This window comes from Amphiprion ocellaris, chromosome 10 (assembly GCF_022539595.1).
Source record: "Amphiprion ocellaris isolate individual 3 ecotype Okinawa chromosome 10, ASM2253959v1, whole genome shotgun sequence".
Lineage (NCBI taxonomy): Eukaryota > Metazoa > Chordata > Actinopteri > Pomacentridae > Amphiprion > Amphiprion ocellaris.
The window spans coordinates 35,302,700-35,320,396 of record NC_072775.1 but is presented as its reverse complement, the minus strand read 5'-3'; the positions used below and the strand labels follow the sequence as shown (position 1 = coordinate 35,320,396).

General features: G+C 39.1%; 2 protein-coding genes across 3 annotated transcripts in view; both read left to right on the top strand.

Annotated features, from left to right (window-relative positions):
* LOC118469179 (HERV-H LTR-associating protein 1) overlaps positions 1 to 12,978 on the top strand; it is a 32,344-nt gene extending 19,366 nt beyond the window's left edge. For both annotated transcript variants that reach the window (XM_055014088.1, XM_055014087.1), the window contains exons 13-15: positions 4,524 to 4,710; positions 5,778 to 5,860; positions 12,470 to 12,978. In XM_055014088.1, the coding sequence (XP_054870063.1) occupies positions 4,524 to 4,710; positions 5,778 to 5,860; positions 12,470 to 12,513 (314 nt within the window). In that variant the 3' untranslated portion in view covers positions 12,514 to 12,978. The remainder of the gene's footprint in view (positions 1 to 4,523; positions 4,711 to 5,777; positions 5,861 to 12,469) is intronic.
* Positions 12,979 to 13,661: 683 nt separating this feature from the next.
* Positions 13,662 to 17,697, top strand: part of oc90 (otoconin 90) — a 43,490-nt gene continuing 39,454 nt past the window's right edge. The window contains exons 1-5 of the mRNA XM_055014681.1: positions 13,662 to 14,032; positions 15,279 to 15,343; positions 15,473 to 15,524; positions 15,850 to 15,918; positions 17,246 to 17,420. Coding sequence (XP_054870656.1) covers positions 15,482 to 15,524; positions 15,850 to 15,918; positions 17,246 to 17,420 — 287 coding nt within the window. The 5' untranslated portion in view covers positions 13,662 to 14,032; positions 15,279 to 15,343; positions 15,473 to 15,481. The remainder of the gene's footprint in view (positions 14,033 to 15,278; positions 15,344 to 15,472; positions 15,525 to 15,849; positions 15,919 to 17,245; positions 17,421 to 17,697) is intronic.

Sequence of the window (17,697 nt, the reverse complement as noted above, 5' to 3'; positions counted from 1 at the left end):
TCTCTGCAGTTGTTTTCTGTCTTCAGTGGTTGTTTTGTGTCTCCTTTTTAGTCATTTCACAAATGATTTGTGTTTTTTTGCAGTTGGTTTGTTTGGTTTTGCTCATCACAGCCAGTTTTGGTGTCTTTTAAACGTCTCTTTGGTCATTTTGCATCCCTTAATAGTTTATATCCTGTCTGTCCTCTCCCATTTTCTGTCTTGTGCGGCTGTTTTGCTTGCCTTTGATTTTTGTTTTACACCTTTTTGTGGCAGTTTTGTGTCTTTTTGTTGTCTTCTGTCTCCCTGCAGTCTTTTTTTTTTTTTTTGTGGCAATTTTGTGTGATTTTTGTGGTAGTTTTGCATCACTTTATGGTCATTTGTGTCTTTTTTTTCTTTTTTCAAGTTATTTTTGGGCCTTTCTTGGCTTTATTGACGGGTAGAGTTAGCGAGGCAGACAGGGCAGTGGGGAACGTGAGCAGGAATCGAACCGATCGCTGCATCGGGGTCCAACCCTGTACATGAGTCACCTGCTTAACTGGTGCCCCTTCTGTCTTATTTTTGACCCTTTTCTGTCTCTTTGCAGTCATTTTTTGTCTTTTGCAGACTTTTTGTGTGTCCTTGTGGTAGTTTTCCATCACTTTGTGGTAATTTGTGTCTGATTTTTGACTTTCTGGTTGTTTTACGTAAGTTTTTGTCCATTTTGTGTCTCTTTGTGGCTATTTTCTGTCTGTTTTTAATTCCTTGATTGTCGTATTGTATCACCTTATGGACATTTTTCATCTACTCTTGATATTTTTCTGTGTTTTGCAGTCAGTCTGTGCATCTTTGTGTCATTTTGTGTTCACTTTGTGTCTCTTCGTGAATGTTTTCTGTCTTTTTTTTGTTAGTTTTTGGGTTTTTTTGGGAAGAAAACATGCCGTTTAAACCTGCTGGTGGTTTCTGGAGTTCAGAGGGTTCAGATATTCTTTTCTTAGTGTCATTACCAAAGTAGAAAAACATCAGGGAGTTCTCATGCAGCTGCATTTTCTAACTTGGATCTGTTTACATTTTCAATGTGCCGCAGAACATGAGGATTAATGTTGCTGGAATGTTCCCTGCCCTCCCAGACATTAATTTACTGATTCAAATCGATGAACTATAAACTTGGTGTTTACTTTATTCCCTATAAAAGCAGTGTTTAATTATCTACAGTATGTGAACACAAAACTGTCCCAAAGAGACATGAAATGATAAAAACGAGACATACAATGTGAAAAACGAGACAAAAAACAATAGAAAGAAGACAGAACTGTCCCAAAGATGCATAAAAAGACTGAAATAAGACACATAACAAAAAAAACTAGAGCTAAAACTACCACAAAGAGACAAAATCATCCCAAAGACAACTAAACAGACTGATTAAAAGAGCAGCTCAGTCTGTGGCTGATCATCATGGAGGTGGTGGGAGAGAGGAGGGCTCTGGATAAACTGTCTTCTATCATGGGAAACTCCTCCCAGCCTCTGCATCAGACTGTGAACTCCTTAAGAAGCTCCTTCAGCAACAGACTGGTTCACCCTGAATGTAAGAAGGAACGTTTCCACAGGTTGTTTATCCCAACATCAGTCAGACTTTACAATGCCACCATATAACTGGTCCACCTCTGTTACTGCTGCACTTTCTCCCTCACATATACAGACCACTTATGTGCAACAACTGTTTCAACCTCATGGAAATAGTCTTCTTAAAAAAAAAAGTCTATATAATGTTCTCTGCCTTTTTGCACTGTGTGTTTTTATTTATTCTGTACTGCCTTTATACTAATTTTTCTTATCTTATCTTATCTTATCTTATCTTATCTTATCTTATCTTATCTTATCTTATCTTATCTTATCTTATCTTATCTTATCTTATCTTATCTTATCTTATATTATCTTATCTTATCTTATCTCATTTAAGAATAAAAATAAGACACAAAACTAACTAATGAGATAAAAACTGTCTCTCAGAATCTATAGAAATGGAACTAGTTAAATATCTGGAGTATGTAGAGATGAAACTGTCGCAAAGAGATGTGAAATGATAAAAACAAGAAACAAAATGTCACAAAACAAGAAAAATGAGGCAGAAAATGTGAAACATGAGACACAAAACAAAAGAAAGAAGACAAAACCATCCTAAAGACACGTGTAAAGACAAAAATGACACACAAAATGAGAAGAATTAGGCACTAAATGAAAGTAAGGAGACAAAACTGTCCCAAAGACATATAAAAGGACAAAAATAAGACACAACAACAAAACTAGAGATAAAACTGCCACAAAAAGACAAAAACGTCCTGAAGACACATAAAAGTACAAAAATGAGACACAAAATAAAAGTGTGGACACAAAACTATCAAATAAAGCCAAAAATGGTCAAAAAATGAATAAATAAGAGACAAAATGAGAAGACTTAGACACAAAATGAAAGCAAAGAGACAAAACTGTCCCACAGACTAATAAAAGGACAAAAATGAGACACAGAACAACAGAAACTAGACATAAAACTACTACAAGGAGACAAAACTTTACGAAAGACACACAAAATAAGAACGAGACACAAAACTGCAAGAAGGAGACATAAGCTGCCTCTCAGAATCTGTAAAAATGTCACAAAGAGACATGAAATGATAAAAACGAGAAACAAAATGGCACAAAACAAAAACAAGGTACAAAACGTGGAAAACAAGTCACGAAACAGAAGAAGACAAAACCATCCCAAAGATGCATGAAAGAACAAAAATAAGACATAGAATGAGAAGAATTAGACACAAAATGAAAGTAAGGAAAAAAAACATCCCAAAGATGAGTGAAATGACCAAAACGAGACACAGAACTACAGATAAAAACAGTCTCAGGATTTGTGGAGGCTGTAAACTAGATGAAACCGGCTGTAGTTCCTCATCAGAGCCACCAGATGGCAGTAACGTCCTGCTGCTGAATCTTCCTCCTCCTCCTGCCTGGAGTTCTGCCTAGCAACAAGCAGCAGGCTGGAGCATCCTGAGCAGTTTGTCAGAAAATCAAAAAATTGTCAAAAAATCTGACAATAAGACCTCAATAAACTTCGTACGACCTGCAGTTTAAAAATATTTTCATCCACATCATTTTAGGCACATTTTGTATGATTGTGCAATATGACCACTGTGAGCACAAAGGAAAGAGACATTTTGAAATGAAGATAGCTAAACGCCATCAGTGATCTGTTACCTGACATTTCTTAAAATGTTATCAGCCTATAGATTCAGCCACTGCAAAAACAACAACAGTCGTCTGTCGTCTCGGCCTGCAGATGGTCGAGTCATCGGTCGTCTCGGTCTGTGGACCGTCGAGTCGTCGGTCGTCTCCACCTGCGGACGGTCGAGTCGTCGGTCGTCTCGGTCTGTGGACCGTCGAGTTGTCGGTCGTCTCCACCTGCGGATGGTCGAGTCGTCGGTCGTCTCGGTCTGTGGACCGTCGAGTCGTCGGTCGTCTCCACCTGCGGATGGTCGAGTCGTCGGTCGTCTCGGTCTGTGGACCGTCGAGTCGTCGGTCGTCTCGGCCTGCAGAAGGTCGAGTCGTCGGTCGTCTCCACCTGCGGACCATCGAGTCGTCGGTCGTCTCGGTCTGTGGACCGTCGAGTCGTCGGTCGTCTCGGCCTGCAGAAGGTCGAGTCGTCGGTTGTCTCCACCAGCGGACCATCGAGTCGTCGGTCGTCTCGGTCTGTGGACCGTCGAGTCGTCGGTCGTCTCGGCCTGCAGAAGGTCGAGTCGTCGGTCGTCTCGGCCTGCAGAAGGTCGAGTCGTCGGTCGTCTCGGCCTGCGGATGGCAGGGGGAGAATATCGGCTGCACCGGCGGCTAGTGGGCTTCCCAGGACTCGTCCGTCTCAAGCCTGTCCACAAACTGAGCGGTACGATCCGCCGTCCCCTGCTCTGTGAAGCCGGTCTTTATATGGAAATGCTCTACAGGTGTGGGGCTCCTGCAGCTGCAACCAATCAGCAGCTGCAGAGAGCCTCACAGACCGAGACACACCTGCAGGGGAACGGGCCGGGCTGAGCCCAGCCTGTAACAGTTTGTGTCTCTTTGAGGTTGTTTCCCTCTTAATTGATGTTGTTTTGTGTCTTTTTTGGGGTCATTTTGAGTCTCTTCATAGAGCCGGTTTGTTAGTTATTGATTCCTTTCCTGGTTCGGTCCTCATTAGAGCTGTTTTCATCAAACTCTGTGTGTGTTTTCATGTTTTCATTGTAATTCTGCCGAACCGACACCAATCCCACCCCTGAGGATAAACTCTTAAATATCTTTTTGTTTCTTTTGATTTATTGCAGCTATTCTCGCTCCTGATGTAGAAGTTATCTAATTGAAATGAATTAGAATTTGCATTTTTTATGCTAATTCTGCCTGTGACAGATTAAGTGTGATTCAAAAGCACCAGCGATTCTTCTGATGGGAGTTTAAGCACTGAAGCGACGTGATGCATCATCTTAATGTGGTTTCATTCTGCAGAATAATGAACTTTTTCTAAACGTGACTCTTCCTCCTTCTGTTGAGAGGTTGTCCATGGAGGAGGCCGGAGCCGAGCGCCGAGTCCGAGTCCGAGTCCGAGTCCGAGTCCGAGTCCGAGTCGGAGGGCAGCATCACAGTCAGCGCCACCAAGCTGCAGCCCTGCGTCCTGGAGCTCTGCAAGTTCTTCTCCACCTGCCTCTGCAGACCCACAAGCCACAAGACACGCATGAAAAGGTCTTCACACCTGGAAACGACACTTCCTGCATTAGGACAACATCAGGGTTTTAAATATACCAAGTGGAGACGGAAGGAAAAGATGAAAAACTGGAAACTAGAATTAACAGAGGATCATTATGAGATCTGTCCTTCATTTCTATGGAAAATTAGTTTTCTCTGTTGTTCTTTTGTGTCTCTTTGTTGTTGTTTTGTGTCTTTTTGTAGTTCCTTTGTGTCTCTCTGTGGGAGTTTTGTGTCTCTTTGCAGTTATTTTATGTCTTTTTGTTGTTGTTTTGTGTCTCTGTGATTATATTTTCTTTTTGTAGTTTTGTGTCTTTTTGTAGTTTCTTTGTGTCTCTTTGTAGTTGTTTTCTCTCTTTGTGGTTTCTTTGTGTCCATTTGTGGTTGTTTTGTGTCTTTTTGTTGTTGTTTTGTGTCTCTGTGGTTTTGTTTGTGTCTCTTTGCTTGTTTTGCATCTTTGTAGTTGTTTTCTCTTTTTGTAGTTGTTTTCTCTTTTTGTAGCTGTCTTGTGTGTCTTCAGTTGTTTTGTCTTTTTGTAGTTATGTGCCTGTTTTAAGTGGTTTTATGTCTATGTGATGGTTTTTCTTTTTGCTGTAGTTTTGTGTCTCTTTGTGGTTGCTTTTTTTTCTTGTTTTGTGTCTCTCCTTCGAGACACGATTCCTTCTATATCAAAATAACTCTCAAGCATAGACAAATTCACAAAACAAAAATACTCAAATTAACGAAACTGATTAATAATTTCATTGTTATTATTTTGTTTTTGGCTAAAACTTCTTTTGATTGAAGCCAAAAAAAATTCTCCATCCAGGAAAAACTCGTCTTCCTGTTTCTGTGAAGTGAAACTACACGATCAAAAATGCAAACGATACCAGTCTGTGTTAGTAATGCTGTGCTATTTGTTGAGTTATCCCAGATTTTAACTACTTTTGAGCCACAAACCACGGATGAATTGATCTTTTTAACCCTTTTCAGAGACAATTCAAACGTTCAGATGCCGAAAGTTCTTTGAGACTCTTTGAACCTGATATTTAGTCCTAGCTTATTTACGGTGTTTCTATCCACAGGTATTGCAACGACAGCCACCTCTGGTATGAAAAACACACTCTGGAGGTGTGTCGGCGGGTCAGGAGAGTCTCCTTCTCCAGAAGTAAGTGAACTGTGGAGGAAGCGATCGATAGCGGCGAGGCGGCTGTCAGAGTTAATGCATGTCAGCCGGCAGCTCGGCTACACCGGAGTCTGGCTTCTTTTATCTCAGAGGGAAGCTCTATAGAGAGATTTAACCTCAGGCTCCACGAGGTTTGGAAATATTACACATGAGGTGAAAAGAAGCAAACAGAAGCTCAGCAGTGGCTTCATAAATCAGCAGAATGTTAGATTAACTCAATGCATCGATGGTTCCTGTATCTGCCATCATTTTCTGTCATTTGTGGTTGGTTTGTGTCTTTCTGCTGATGATTTACGCCTGTTTGTTTTCATTTTATGTCTATTTTGTTAGTTTTCTTTCTCTTTGTCATCATTTTCTGCCTCATTTTGTATCTGTGGTTGTTTTGCGTGATCTTGTGATCATTTTGTGTCTCTTTGCCGTCATATTGCATCTTTTCGCAGCTGCTTTATGTCTTTTTCTTGTCGTTTTGTGGTTGTTTGGTGCATCTCTGTGGTCAGTTTTGGTCTTTTCTGGGCATTTTTAATCTCCTGCTTTCTCTCTCTGATCATTTTCTGTCTTTTGTTTGTGTCTCTGTATTCATGTTTGCCTCTTTGCAGTCATTAGTTGTTTCTTTGCCTCGGTTTTGTACCTTTTTGTGTTTGCTTCTAGTTGTTTTGCATCTGTTTATGGTCATTTTGCATCCTTTGGCATCCTTTGTGAGTGTTTTCTGTCTCTCTGCAATTATTTTCTGTTTACATGTCCAAACTTTTGACTGGTAGTGTATAAACGAAATAAGGAGTCTAAGCCGACCGTCTCAAAAACACGGATTTGGACTTTCATAGTTTCGTATGTAGCAAACCTTAGGATCACGTCAGCTTCCAGGTTACGGCTTTCTCTTGTCGTTATTCATCTTTGGAGTCAGTTTTCAGCCACATACAGCAGGAATTTCTCCGATTTTCCAACCTGCCGGGTAGTTTTGCAGAGTGTGGTGTGAGCTGGTGTGCTTGAGATGCAGCTAATTAGACTTTATATACGACCAGTCGAACATTTGGACACAACTTTGAATTATCAGGTGTGCCTTGTCAAGGTTCATTAGTGGAATTTCTTGCCTTCTTAATGGGGTTGGGACCATCAGTTGTGTTGTCAGAAGTCAGGTTGGTCCACAGCTGACAGCCCTATTTGACAACTGTTAGAATCCATATTATGGCAAGAACCAATCAGCTAAGTAAAGAGAACCAACAGTTCATCAATACTTTAAGAACTGAAGGTCAGTCAGTCCGGAAAAATTGCAAAAACTTTGAATATATTCCCAAGTGCAGTCACAAAAAACCATCAAGTGCTACGACAAAACTGGCTCACATGAGGACCTCCTCAGAAAAGGAAGAATTAAAGTCCTCAGTAGTGGTTTCTTTGCAGCTATTCCACCATAAAGGCCTGATTGGTCAGTCTGAACAGTTGATGTAGATGTTTATCTGCTACTAGAACTCTGTTTTTATCTGGGCTCTAATCAGAACTACTGTTAATTTGCTGGTGACTCTAATGAACTTCTGACGATTGACGTCTTCAGTAATAATCTACAATGTTGGAAAATAAACAGAACAAATCAAAACCACTGAATGAGAAGTTGTATCCCAAACTTTTGACCGGTACTGTAGGTTTGTAAAAAGCTAAATTGTGAGATGAAGTTGTGTTGGTGCACAAAGATGCTTTAGAATCTCTCTGTTTTATTGGTTATGCCGGTAGAACAACACCCTCAATGATCTCGCTATACTTAACATCTTCTTCTAACTATGGTTTTTTATTACTCCACCAAGGAATGCAGCAGAGTTATGGGATGATGGGTATTGGTTTGTCTGTCTGTCTGTCTGTCTGTCTGTCTGTCTGCCTGTGTGAAACATTGATCAAAAACGGATTAGTAGATTTGGATGCAATTTTCAGGGAAGGTCAGAAATGACACAAGGACCAAGTGATTCGATTTTAGCAGCTTATAGCCTGGATTCACGAATTCGACTAAAAAGTGATTCAAAATTACTTAAAATTGGTCCAAAATGGTTTAAAAATTGAATAAAATGATTCATATGTGTCCAAAATGACAAAAACTGTCCAAAACAACTTAAAAACTGTCCAAAATGACTAAGAATGGGTCCAAAATGACTCAAAATTAGTTCAAAATGACAAAAAAAAAAAAAAAAGTCTAAAATCATCCAAAATGACTAGGAAATTGTCTAAAACGACTAAAAATGAGTCCAAAATGACAAAAAATTGTTTAAAATGACTAAAGAATTGTTCCAAAAGTACAAAGAATTGGCCCAAACTTACTCAAAATTCGTCCAAATGGACTCAGAAATGTCTTGAAACCTGTGATGTGGCTTATAGTCTGGATCCACGGATTTGTTAAAGATTTCTGTATCATTGCCAGATAGTGGCATGGCGTCACTCTAACCATGACAACAAGTGAACACTCAGCCTCCTGCTGATGATCACATGATTGTGATCCTGCTACAAATCCACTGCTGAGGACTTATCAGGACTTTTCCGTCTGAAATAATCCAAGGAACAACTGATTAAATTGTGGGGGTGTTTCTGAGTCCCATCAATTCCCGCTGCCCGCTACATATTTAGGTCACATGATTTGGTATCCGTACATAACGTATACATGCAACATACACTTGTGCTCAGGTCATTGTGTTTGTGGGTATATCTACATTAAATGGACACATTTCATAGTGCCATGATTTCTGATCATCAATACCTAATGAACAAATGCTGCATTTCTGACATATGGGGGAATGAGCAGCCTTGGAGGAGGACTGTGCTCTCTGAGGGTTTTTCTAGTTATAGTTGTGATCCAGAGGCCAGAAGTTCCATAAAAGCAGCGACCATGACTCTTAGAGCTGTCCAGGTTGAGTCATGTTTCACGTCTTTGGGGGGTAATTGGCTCTTCATCCTTCCCCTGACGGTTTGGTGTCCGGCGGCCGCTTTCAGGCCTCATTAGAGCTGCAGCTCTGCAGGAGTCTAATGGGCTCAAGAGGTCGCAGAAAGAGCCGCCATCGTTCGCAGCGTCTCCCACGGCAACAAACCAACCGGCCAACCAGAGGCAGGACTCAACACGCTGTCATAGCCGGTCGGCTCTAATTAGACCTACCGGGTATTTTTAGAGTCCCACAGGGGCAGGAGGACGGTTTGACAACTCGGATTCACTGATGAATCGATTGTTAAAACACAATTCGGTGATTAATTGATGGACCGCCCGTCTCGGCGCAGCAGGCTACGTGTAAATGATCTCAGATTATGTCCAACATTATGCAGAAATCTGATAATGGTGAACATCGTTAAAGGAGCCACAGAGTGATGAAAACATGACAAGATAAAAGCCCAACGAGGTGTCTGGTCAGAGAAAACAGCGTAAAGAATAAAGAGAGGAAACACTCCGGCCTTCAGGCTTCTTCTATCCACAGCTCCTGCTGGTGTGTCCTCTGATGTTTAAAGTGTGTAACCTGGTTCATCAGATAGATGTCAGTTAAACCTGAAGTCGTGTTTCTGTGGCTCCCTGCAGTGTAAATGCTCATTTTTTGACTAATTTTTCGCTGCAATCTAAAGTCCTGCAGCTCTGTGGAAACAGAACACGCATGAAGGAGACAGAAATACCTTCTGTGCAATAGGACACAGTTAGAATGACAGAAATCATAAAAAATCTCTTTGATTCTTAGTTCACAATGTTGTAAATAATCAAAAAAAGAGAAAAGGTGCTGAGTTTCTTCATTTGTTTCACAAAATTTAAAAGAAATGGGATCAGCAGGTACAGTATTTTTCCAAGTGCCCACAGACACATTTTAACCCAACAAAAGTCCTTTAATCTCACAATAAAACCAACAAAAGTCCTTTAATCTCACAATAAACCCGACAAAAGTCCTTTAATCTCGCAATAAAACCAACAAAAGTCCTTTAATCTCACAATAAACCCAATAAAAGTCCTTTAATCATTTCTGTCATTATGTTACTTGTTTTTGTCCATTTGTGTTTCCATCTTGTGGCTTGTTTTTGTTGCTTTGTGTCACATTTGTGTTGTTTCATCATGTTTTATAATGTTCTGTGTCTTGTTTTAGTCATTTTGAGTCTGTTTTTGTCATTTCTTGTCTCATGTCTGGCAATTTTTCTTGTCTTTTTTGCTGTTTTCTGTCATTTTTTTGTCTCATTTTTGTCATTTTGTGTCTCATTTGGGTTGTTTTGTGTCTTTTTTTGTCATTTTCTGTCTCAAGTTGTGTCTTGTTTATCGCTGATCTCATTATTGTGTATTTTTCGTCTCGATTTAAGGTATTTTATATTTTGTTTATATTTTAAGACTCTTTGGGTCAGTTTTGTCTGTTTGTGTTGACTATGTTTCTCCTTTAGTCTTTTTTTGTTTTGTGTCTTCCTTGTGTTGTTTTATGGTTGTGTTTTCTCCAGATACTACAGATGTTTGTCTATCTCCATGTTTCCTCTCCAGACTTTTTCTCTCTGCTCTGCTTAGTTTTGTGTGTTGTTTTTCATTTTGCCTGATTTTTGTTGTTATCTTTCTTGTTTTTGTCAATTTATGTCTCGTTTTGTGTCCTGTTTTTGTTGTTTTGTGTCTTATTTGTCATCTTATGTCTATTTGTGGTGGTTTTGTCTCCACATACTACAGATATTTAACTGTTTCCATGTTTCCTCTTGTAGTTTTGTGTCAGATTTTTTTTGTTTTGTCAAGTTTTATAGCATTCTGTGTCTTGTTTTAGTCATTTTGTTTCAAATTTAGGCTGTTTTCTGTCTCATTTCCGGCAACTAGTCTTGTGTTTTTGCTGTTTTTTGTCTTCATTTTATCATTTTGGGTTGTTTTGTGTCTGTTTTGTTGTTTTCTGTCACTTTGTGGTTGTTTTGTCTCCACATTTGTTTGCTGTTTTGTTTCACCATTCTGGATGTATCTCCAATAATTTTTCCTCTGTTCGCTATTTCTGAGCCATGCTGCAGTTTATTCTCAGTCTGACTGTTAACTAGAAAATTACTCAAAAATTGTCCAAAATTATGCAAAATTGCCCAAAATAACTCAAAATTGTCCAGGATAACTCAAAAGTTGTCCAAAATTGTCAATGAAATTACGTAAAATCGTTCAAAATTACTCAAAATTTTCAAAAGGAACTCAACATTGTCCAAAATGACTGAAAACGAGCTTGAAATGACTGAACTGTGATTGAAATGTTATTATTTGGGTCATTTTGGAGAATTTTTAGTCTCTCCAGACTTTTTCTCTCTACTCTGCTCATCATCAGTAGAAAGATGTTTCTCCATGCTGAATGTATCTCCAACAAGTTGCTCCTCTGTTCACTGTTTCTGAGCCATGCTGCATTTATTTGATTCATCCAGCAACTTTGATTTTCCTCTCAGTCTCCCTGAGGAAACACTGCCTGCGCTTTTGTCTGATTTACCAAAATATCACGAAAATTGTCCAAAATTACTCAAAATTTTCAAAAATTGCACAAAATTGTGCAGAATAACTCAAAATTGTCCAAAATAACTGAAATTGTGTTTAAAATGACAATTTTGTGTCATAATGTTTTTATTTGTGATCTGTTTTTGAGCCATGCTGCAGTTTATTTTCAGTATGATTGTTCAAAATTACTCAGTGTCCAAAATCATGCAAAATTGTACAAAATTACACAAAATTGTCCAAGATTGTCAAACAATTATGCAGAATTGTCCAAAGTAACTCAAAAATTGTCCAAAATTAGTCAAAATTGTCCAAAGTTGTCAAAAAAAATTACGCAAAATTGTCCAAAGTAACTCAAGATTTTCCAGAAGAACTCAACATTGTCTAAAATGCCTGAAAACTAGCTTGAAATGACTGAACTGTGTTTAAAAAGGACAGTTTTGAGTCATTATTTGGGTCATTTTGGAGAATTCTTAGTCTCTCCAGACTTTTCCTTTCCACTCTGCTCATCATCAGTAGAAAGATGTTTCACCATGCTGAATGGATCTCCAACAACTAGCTCCTCTTCTTTGATTTTCCTCTCAGTCTCTCCTGCAGTTCAACCTGAAAACTCTCTGAATTTTCCTTACTTCACTGTTGGTCACATCTGAATCAATCTCGACTCCTCGGATGCGATGAGGAGCTCAGAATTTTTAGTTTTTCACTAAATCTTGTTGGAGCAAACAGTTTCTTTCTGGTGTATTTTTAAATGATGAAGTTTTACATTTCTAAGTCACACATTACTTCAAGGACCTTCAGAAAGTTTAAAATCTGATGACTCTTCCTGTTTTTACAGCTTTCTGCCCTGATTAAGGGTTCTTTAATGGTTTCTTTGAGGATAAAATGCTTTTCAAACCTGAACATTAATACAGCCACAACATCTCGAGTCTTCAAGTCATTCTGAAACTTTCTGAAAACACTCAGAGTGTGTCAGGAAACAGCCAGCAACTGCTGCTTTATTCCTCTTAAATACACTTAAATACGTCAATTTCACAGAAGTTTGGAGTCACCAGAGGGAACGTTGATGTCAGGAAGCTGCAGCCCGTTTAAAGTTGAATCAAAGTGCTGGAAAACTAACCAGTGTCAGCTACTTGTCGTAACCTTCCTCCTCCACCATCCTCCCTCCACAGACCTCAAACAGAGATGCCTGACAAAGATGTGCAACAAACTGTGACCAGGAGGAAACAAAGAGCTGTTCATCATCACAGGATGGACTGAAGCTACAAACCACGGCTGAGTGAACTCCTGGAACATCTGGAGATCCTGTGGAGACACGAAGGAAACACCCTGAAAGTCTTCACACAAACTTTTGCACCTTTGTCAGGTTTTAACATTCATTAATCTAAATTTTAGTACATATTGGAGATCAAAATCTGGAATCCTGACACCAAAACTGGACTATTTATCCTGAAATCAAATGATGACTTTAAGGTTCAGAAAAAAGTCTGGAAACTGGGGGGGAAATGCAGAATTTTTGTGTTTTTCTAATGAAATTTTTTTAGGTTTTTCTTGTGTCAATTTAATAAACATCTTAAAGAAAACCCAGAAAATTACTCTGATGCTCACTGTTGAAACTTAAACACTTTTTTTGAACTTTTGTTTTGTTTTTGTCTTGTTGTCTGTTTTTTCTTTTTTTCTTGTTTTTTTTACTTGTTTGTGTCTTAGTTTTGTTTTATGTCCTGTGTATGCTATTTTGTGTCTTGTTTGTCATCTTGTCTAAGTTTTGTATTTTTTTGTCTTGTGTCATTTTGTCTCTTTGTTGTTTTTTCTTCTTTGTATCATTTAGTGTCTAGTTTTATTGTTTTTCTTGTGTTTTTGTCTTGTTTGTGTCATTTTGTGTATAATAATAATAATTATTATTATTAGTTTATAATATAATTTAATAACGCCTTTTTAAAAAACGTTGAGCACCAGTGAACAGGCTGTCAGTCCAAAGAGAACGACACAAAGGAAACAGAGTTAAACACGGTGAAATATTATCAAAATTAATCAAATGCAACAAAAAGAGATGAGACAATAAAATAACCAATATGCCCCAACCAAGTAAGGATAAAGAACAGGTGGAATACAAGAAAGTAGAAGGTAAAACCATAAAGGCTAAAAATAACAGTAGTAAATAATACATAAACAGCGTGGTGTCGTCTGCAAAACATAATAGTAAATGTGGTCATTTTGAGTTTTCATTCAAAATTTCAGTCCTTTTTGAAAGCTTTTGGATAAAAAATGAGAAGGATGTCTAATTTTTGCTGTGGGTGTTCCTGTAACTGAATCCACTTCCTGTTTCCAACATGACATAACATCCGTAACTACCCCCCTGCAGATGCACCTGCCCCACACAATGCCCCACTATCTGCCCCCCTGTTATTAAAGCCACCGGTCTGAAGTCCCGGAGGATCAGATAAGACCGGGTTGACCTCCGGGTCACGGATCCGGCCTCCTCCGGGACAAAGACCGTCCTGTGGGTCCCTGGGTCCGGACCCCACCCAGTAACAGGAACCCAACGGTGATAAGCTCCGGCTCCGGCGTCACCTGATACCGGCTGAACCGAACCCCTCAGGTGGACAATAAACACACCTGAGGGTTCATTCTGGTTCAGAACTAAACCACAACAGCTTCAAGAAGGCTTCATCGATCCATTTATCTGTGTTCAATGAGGAAAACACAACTTCTGCAGCCAACGCACCACAAATAAGGTAAGGACAACTTCACCTGAACAGGTCTGCTTTGGTTCACTGCTGCACTCAGACTGAAAATACAATACAATGACTTTATTAATCTAATGTCGAAAAAGTTCTAAAAACACGTATCTAACAAGTATCTAATGACTCCACTAATCTTTACATAACTACGTCTCGTTTTGTTGTTTTTTCGACTTGTTTGTGCCATTTTGTGTCTTGTTTGTCATTTTGTGTCATTTTGTGTCTTGTTTTTGTTGTTTTTTTGTCTTGTTTGTATCTTTTTGTGTCTTGCTTTTGTCGTTTTCTGTGTTGTTTTTGTTGTTTTTTGTCTTGTTTATGTCATTTTATGTCGTTTCTGTCATTTTATGTCTTGTTTTGTTGTTTCTGTCTTGATTCTGTCATTTTATGTCTTGTTTTGTTGTTTCTGTCTTGTTTCTGTCATTTTCTGCATTGTTTTTGTTGTTTTTTTGTCTTGTTTCTGTCATTTTCTGTATTGCTTTTGTTGTTTTTTGTGTTATGTCATTTTATGTCTTGTTTCTGTCATTTTATATCTTGTTTTTGTTGTTTTTTGTCTTTTTGTGTCATTTTATGTCTTATGTCATTTTGTGTCTTGTTTTGTCGTTTTTTTGACTTCTTTGTATCATTTTGTGTCTTGTTTTTCTCAGTTTGTGTATTTTTTGGGGGGGGGTGTTGTCTCATTTTTGTTGTTATTTGTTTTTGTCATTTTGTGTGTCGTTTTTTTAGGTTTTTGTCCTAATTATGTCACTTTGTGTCTCATTTTCGCCGTTTTGTGTCTCATCTTGTGTTTTGTTTGTGCCATTTTGTGTCTTGTTTTTGTTGTTTTTTTGTCTTGTTTGTGCCATTTTGTGTCTTGTCTTTCTCAGTTTATGTATTTTTTGGGGGGGTTTGTTTTCTCATTTTTGCTATGTTATTTGTTTTTGTCATTTTGTATGTCGTATTTCAGTTTTTTGTCCTAATTATGTCACTTTGTGTCTCCTTTTTGTTGTTTTGTGTCTCATCTTGTGTCTTGTTTGTGCCATTTTGTGTCTGTTTTTGGTCCTGTTGTGCATATTTTGAGTTGTTACACACACCTTTTTGTCTTCAGGTGTGTGTTTTGAGTAATTTGTGTGTCTTTTTATCATTTTATCTCAGTTTGCATTGGTGTTGCATGTATTTCTGGTCATTTTGTCTTTTCATCAGTTAAATCTCTTTTGGATCATTTAGTGTGTCTTTGTGTTCATTTTGCATCTCTTTCTTACAGATTTCCGTCTCTCTGTGGTTGTTTTGCATCCAGTAATTCTTTTTGTCTAAGAAGTGACTGTTGATGTAAGAAAAATCTGTAAAACAACAGAACGCTCTGGTGAAAAGAGTGGTGATTATAAAGCTGATAATGTGAGTTTTTGCACCTATTTAAAAGTTAAATCTGAAACTAAACCTTTGTCCCTCTGAATGCAGGTACGAATCATGTTCCTGAAAAGGATTTTCATCTTATTTGCTGTTGAAAACGGTGAGTTTCCTGCAAACACATGAACCATCAACACTAAAAACACTAAAACAAACCAAACCTATTTATCGCTGACCTAAAAAAATATTAGATTGTCTCTCAATCTGGTAGCTGAAAAGTTCTTACTGATGGATTAAAAGTCGCTTGAACGGCATCGGTTTATGATTTAAGTCTGTTTATGATGTTTATAAACCATTTACGAAAGAAGCTTCATCATCTGCCGTTTACAGACTTAGCTGACGGTCTGTTCTACGATGGTTCTGCCTTTTTAGAACAATATTCAACCAGTTAAAAACGTGTTCTAACTGTTCCTCCTGTTTGTCTTCAGGACTTTGTGCTGGATCCATCTTCTGTCCGGATCCAGAGACCAGCGACCAAAGCACAGATCACATGACTGGTGAGAACCAATCATTAGGAATAAACTTGATAATGATCACATGACTCGCTTAGCTTTAATTAACTTTCATGAATTATTCAGTTGATCAGAGTTGGCTGGTTCACTGCTTTAAAAAGTGGTCAGTTGTTGCTTTGATCTGCTGATTTATCCAACGTCTTACTGTAGAGTTCATGTTGGTGAGATGCTTCTTAGAGCTACAACTCATGATTGTTTTCAGTGTTGATTATTTTCTGGTTGTTTCATCTTTAAAATGTCAGGAAAAAACCCAGGATGTTTCCCAAAGCCCAAGATGACATAAATCCTGTTTTGTTAGTGTCGTCGGACTGGTTCTTAATTGGTTTAAACTTAGGTTTGGACAATATTTGGTCTTGAAACTGGACTCGTTTAGGGCTGTTTCCTGACTTGGATTTAGACTTTGTTCTGGATTTGTTCTAGACACTTTTGGACTTGATTGTGGACTCTCTTTGAACTTGGAATTGTCTGATTTAACACTGGTTTATGACTTGGTTTTAGAATAGTTTAGACTGTTTAAATTAGTTTCCATGCTCTGTGTCAGACTTGGTTGTTGACTGGTTTTGGTCTTGGTTTTGATCGATTTTTGAACATGGAATTAGGTTTCTGTAGGATTGGTTTCGGACTTGGTTTTGAACTGGTTTTGAGATTTGTTTTAGACTTGGTTCTAGATTGGTTTTCAGGCGGTTGGACTCGGTTCTGGTCTTGTTTTGGACCGTGTTTGCAGAGCTGCGTTATGTAACATGGCCGGTAACAGTAGGTTCTGTTGTTCTGTGGATCAGGACTTAAATCACTCAACCAGTTTTAATTAAAATCAGATTTTGGATGTGATACCACTTCAACCGAAAAGATGGTTTTCAGTTTCCTCGCTGATTGGAGTATATTAAATAAAGGAATATTTGAAGCCACCGGTTAGAAAATCAAAGAAAAACCAGTTAAAGGCATTAAGTGTGTTTGTTTAAAGCAGGTAAATCGACTAATTCCGGTCAGACCGGGGTTGAAATCCAGCCTCGGTGTCCCGTCCAGGTCTCGGTCTAATCGCTGGACGACACCTTCGCTCCTCAGCGATCGACTGACTTGTCGGCGGTTGTTGACATCAAGGTGGAGCTGAATTACAAGCTGCGATGTTGTGGGACTCCCGCCGTCCTAATCAGCGCTCCATCCGACCCGTGGAGAGCCGCGGCCTAAAATCATTTTCCGCCCTGCATGCTTCTCTGGACTCGGGTTATTGGAAGCAGCCGACGGGATTATCTGTGATTAAATCTCCTCCTGCACCGAGTGTTTGTGCATTCAGGCCTCGTCCTCTCGCTTCCAGATTGTCTCGGCCTTCGCTTCACCTGGCTCCACTCGGTCTTTGATAATTTCCCGTCGCTGCTGAGCTTCGCGTCGAGGCTCCGCTGCCGGACGGGGATTTGTCCACGCGACCTGGAAGATTACGGCTGCTGCTGCAGGGTGGCGGCGGCCGGAAGCCCCGTGGATCCTCTGGCCGGGTGAGTGGGTTTAAATCCAGCCAGGAACGGCTTCATTCAATGGAGGCGTGTGGAGAGTCTATCTGGTGCTGATATCACAGAGATGTTCATCAACAAGGTTCACGTTTTACCTGCTGTGCTCCTGAACCAGCTCAGTGTGGGAGGTAAGATGGAGGACGAGCCAGAAAATGAGCTTTCATTTACTGCTGTTTCATTTTATCTAGTGCTATTTCCATGTTTGCAGCCTCTACAGACTTTTTCTCTCTGTTTGTGTCTCTGTTGGTCATTTTCTGTCTTT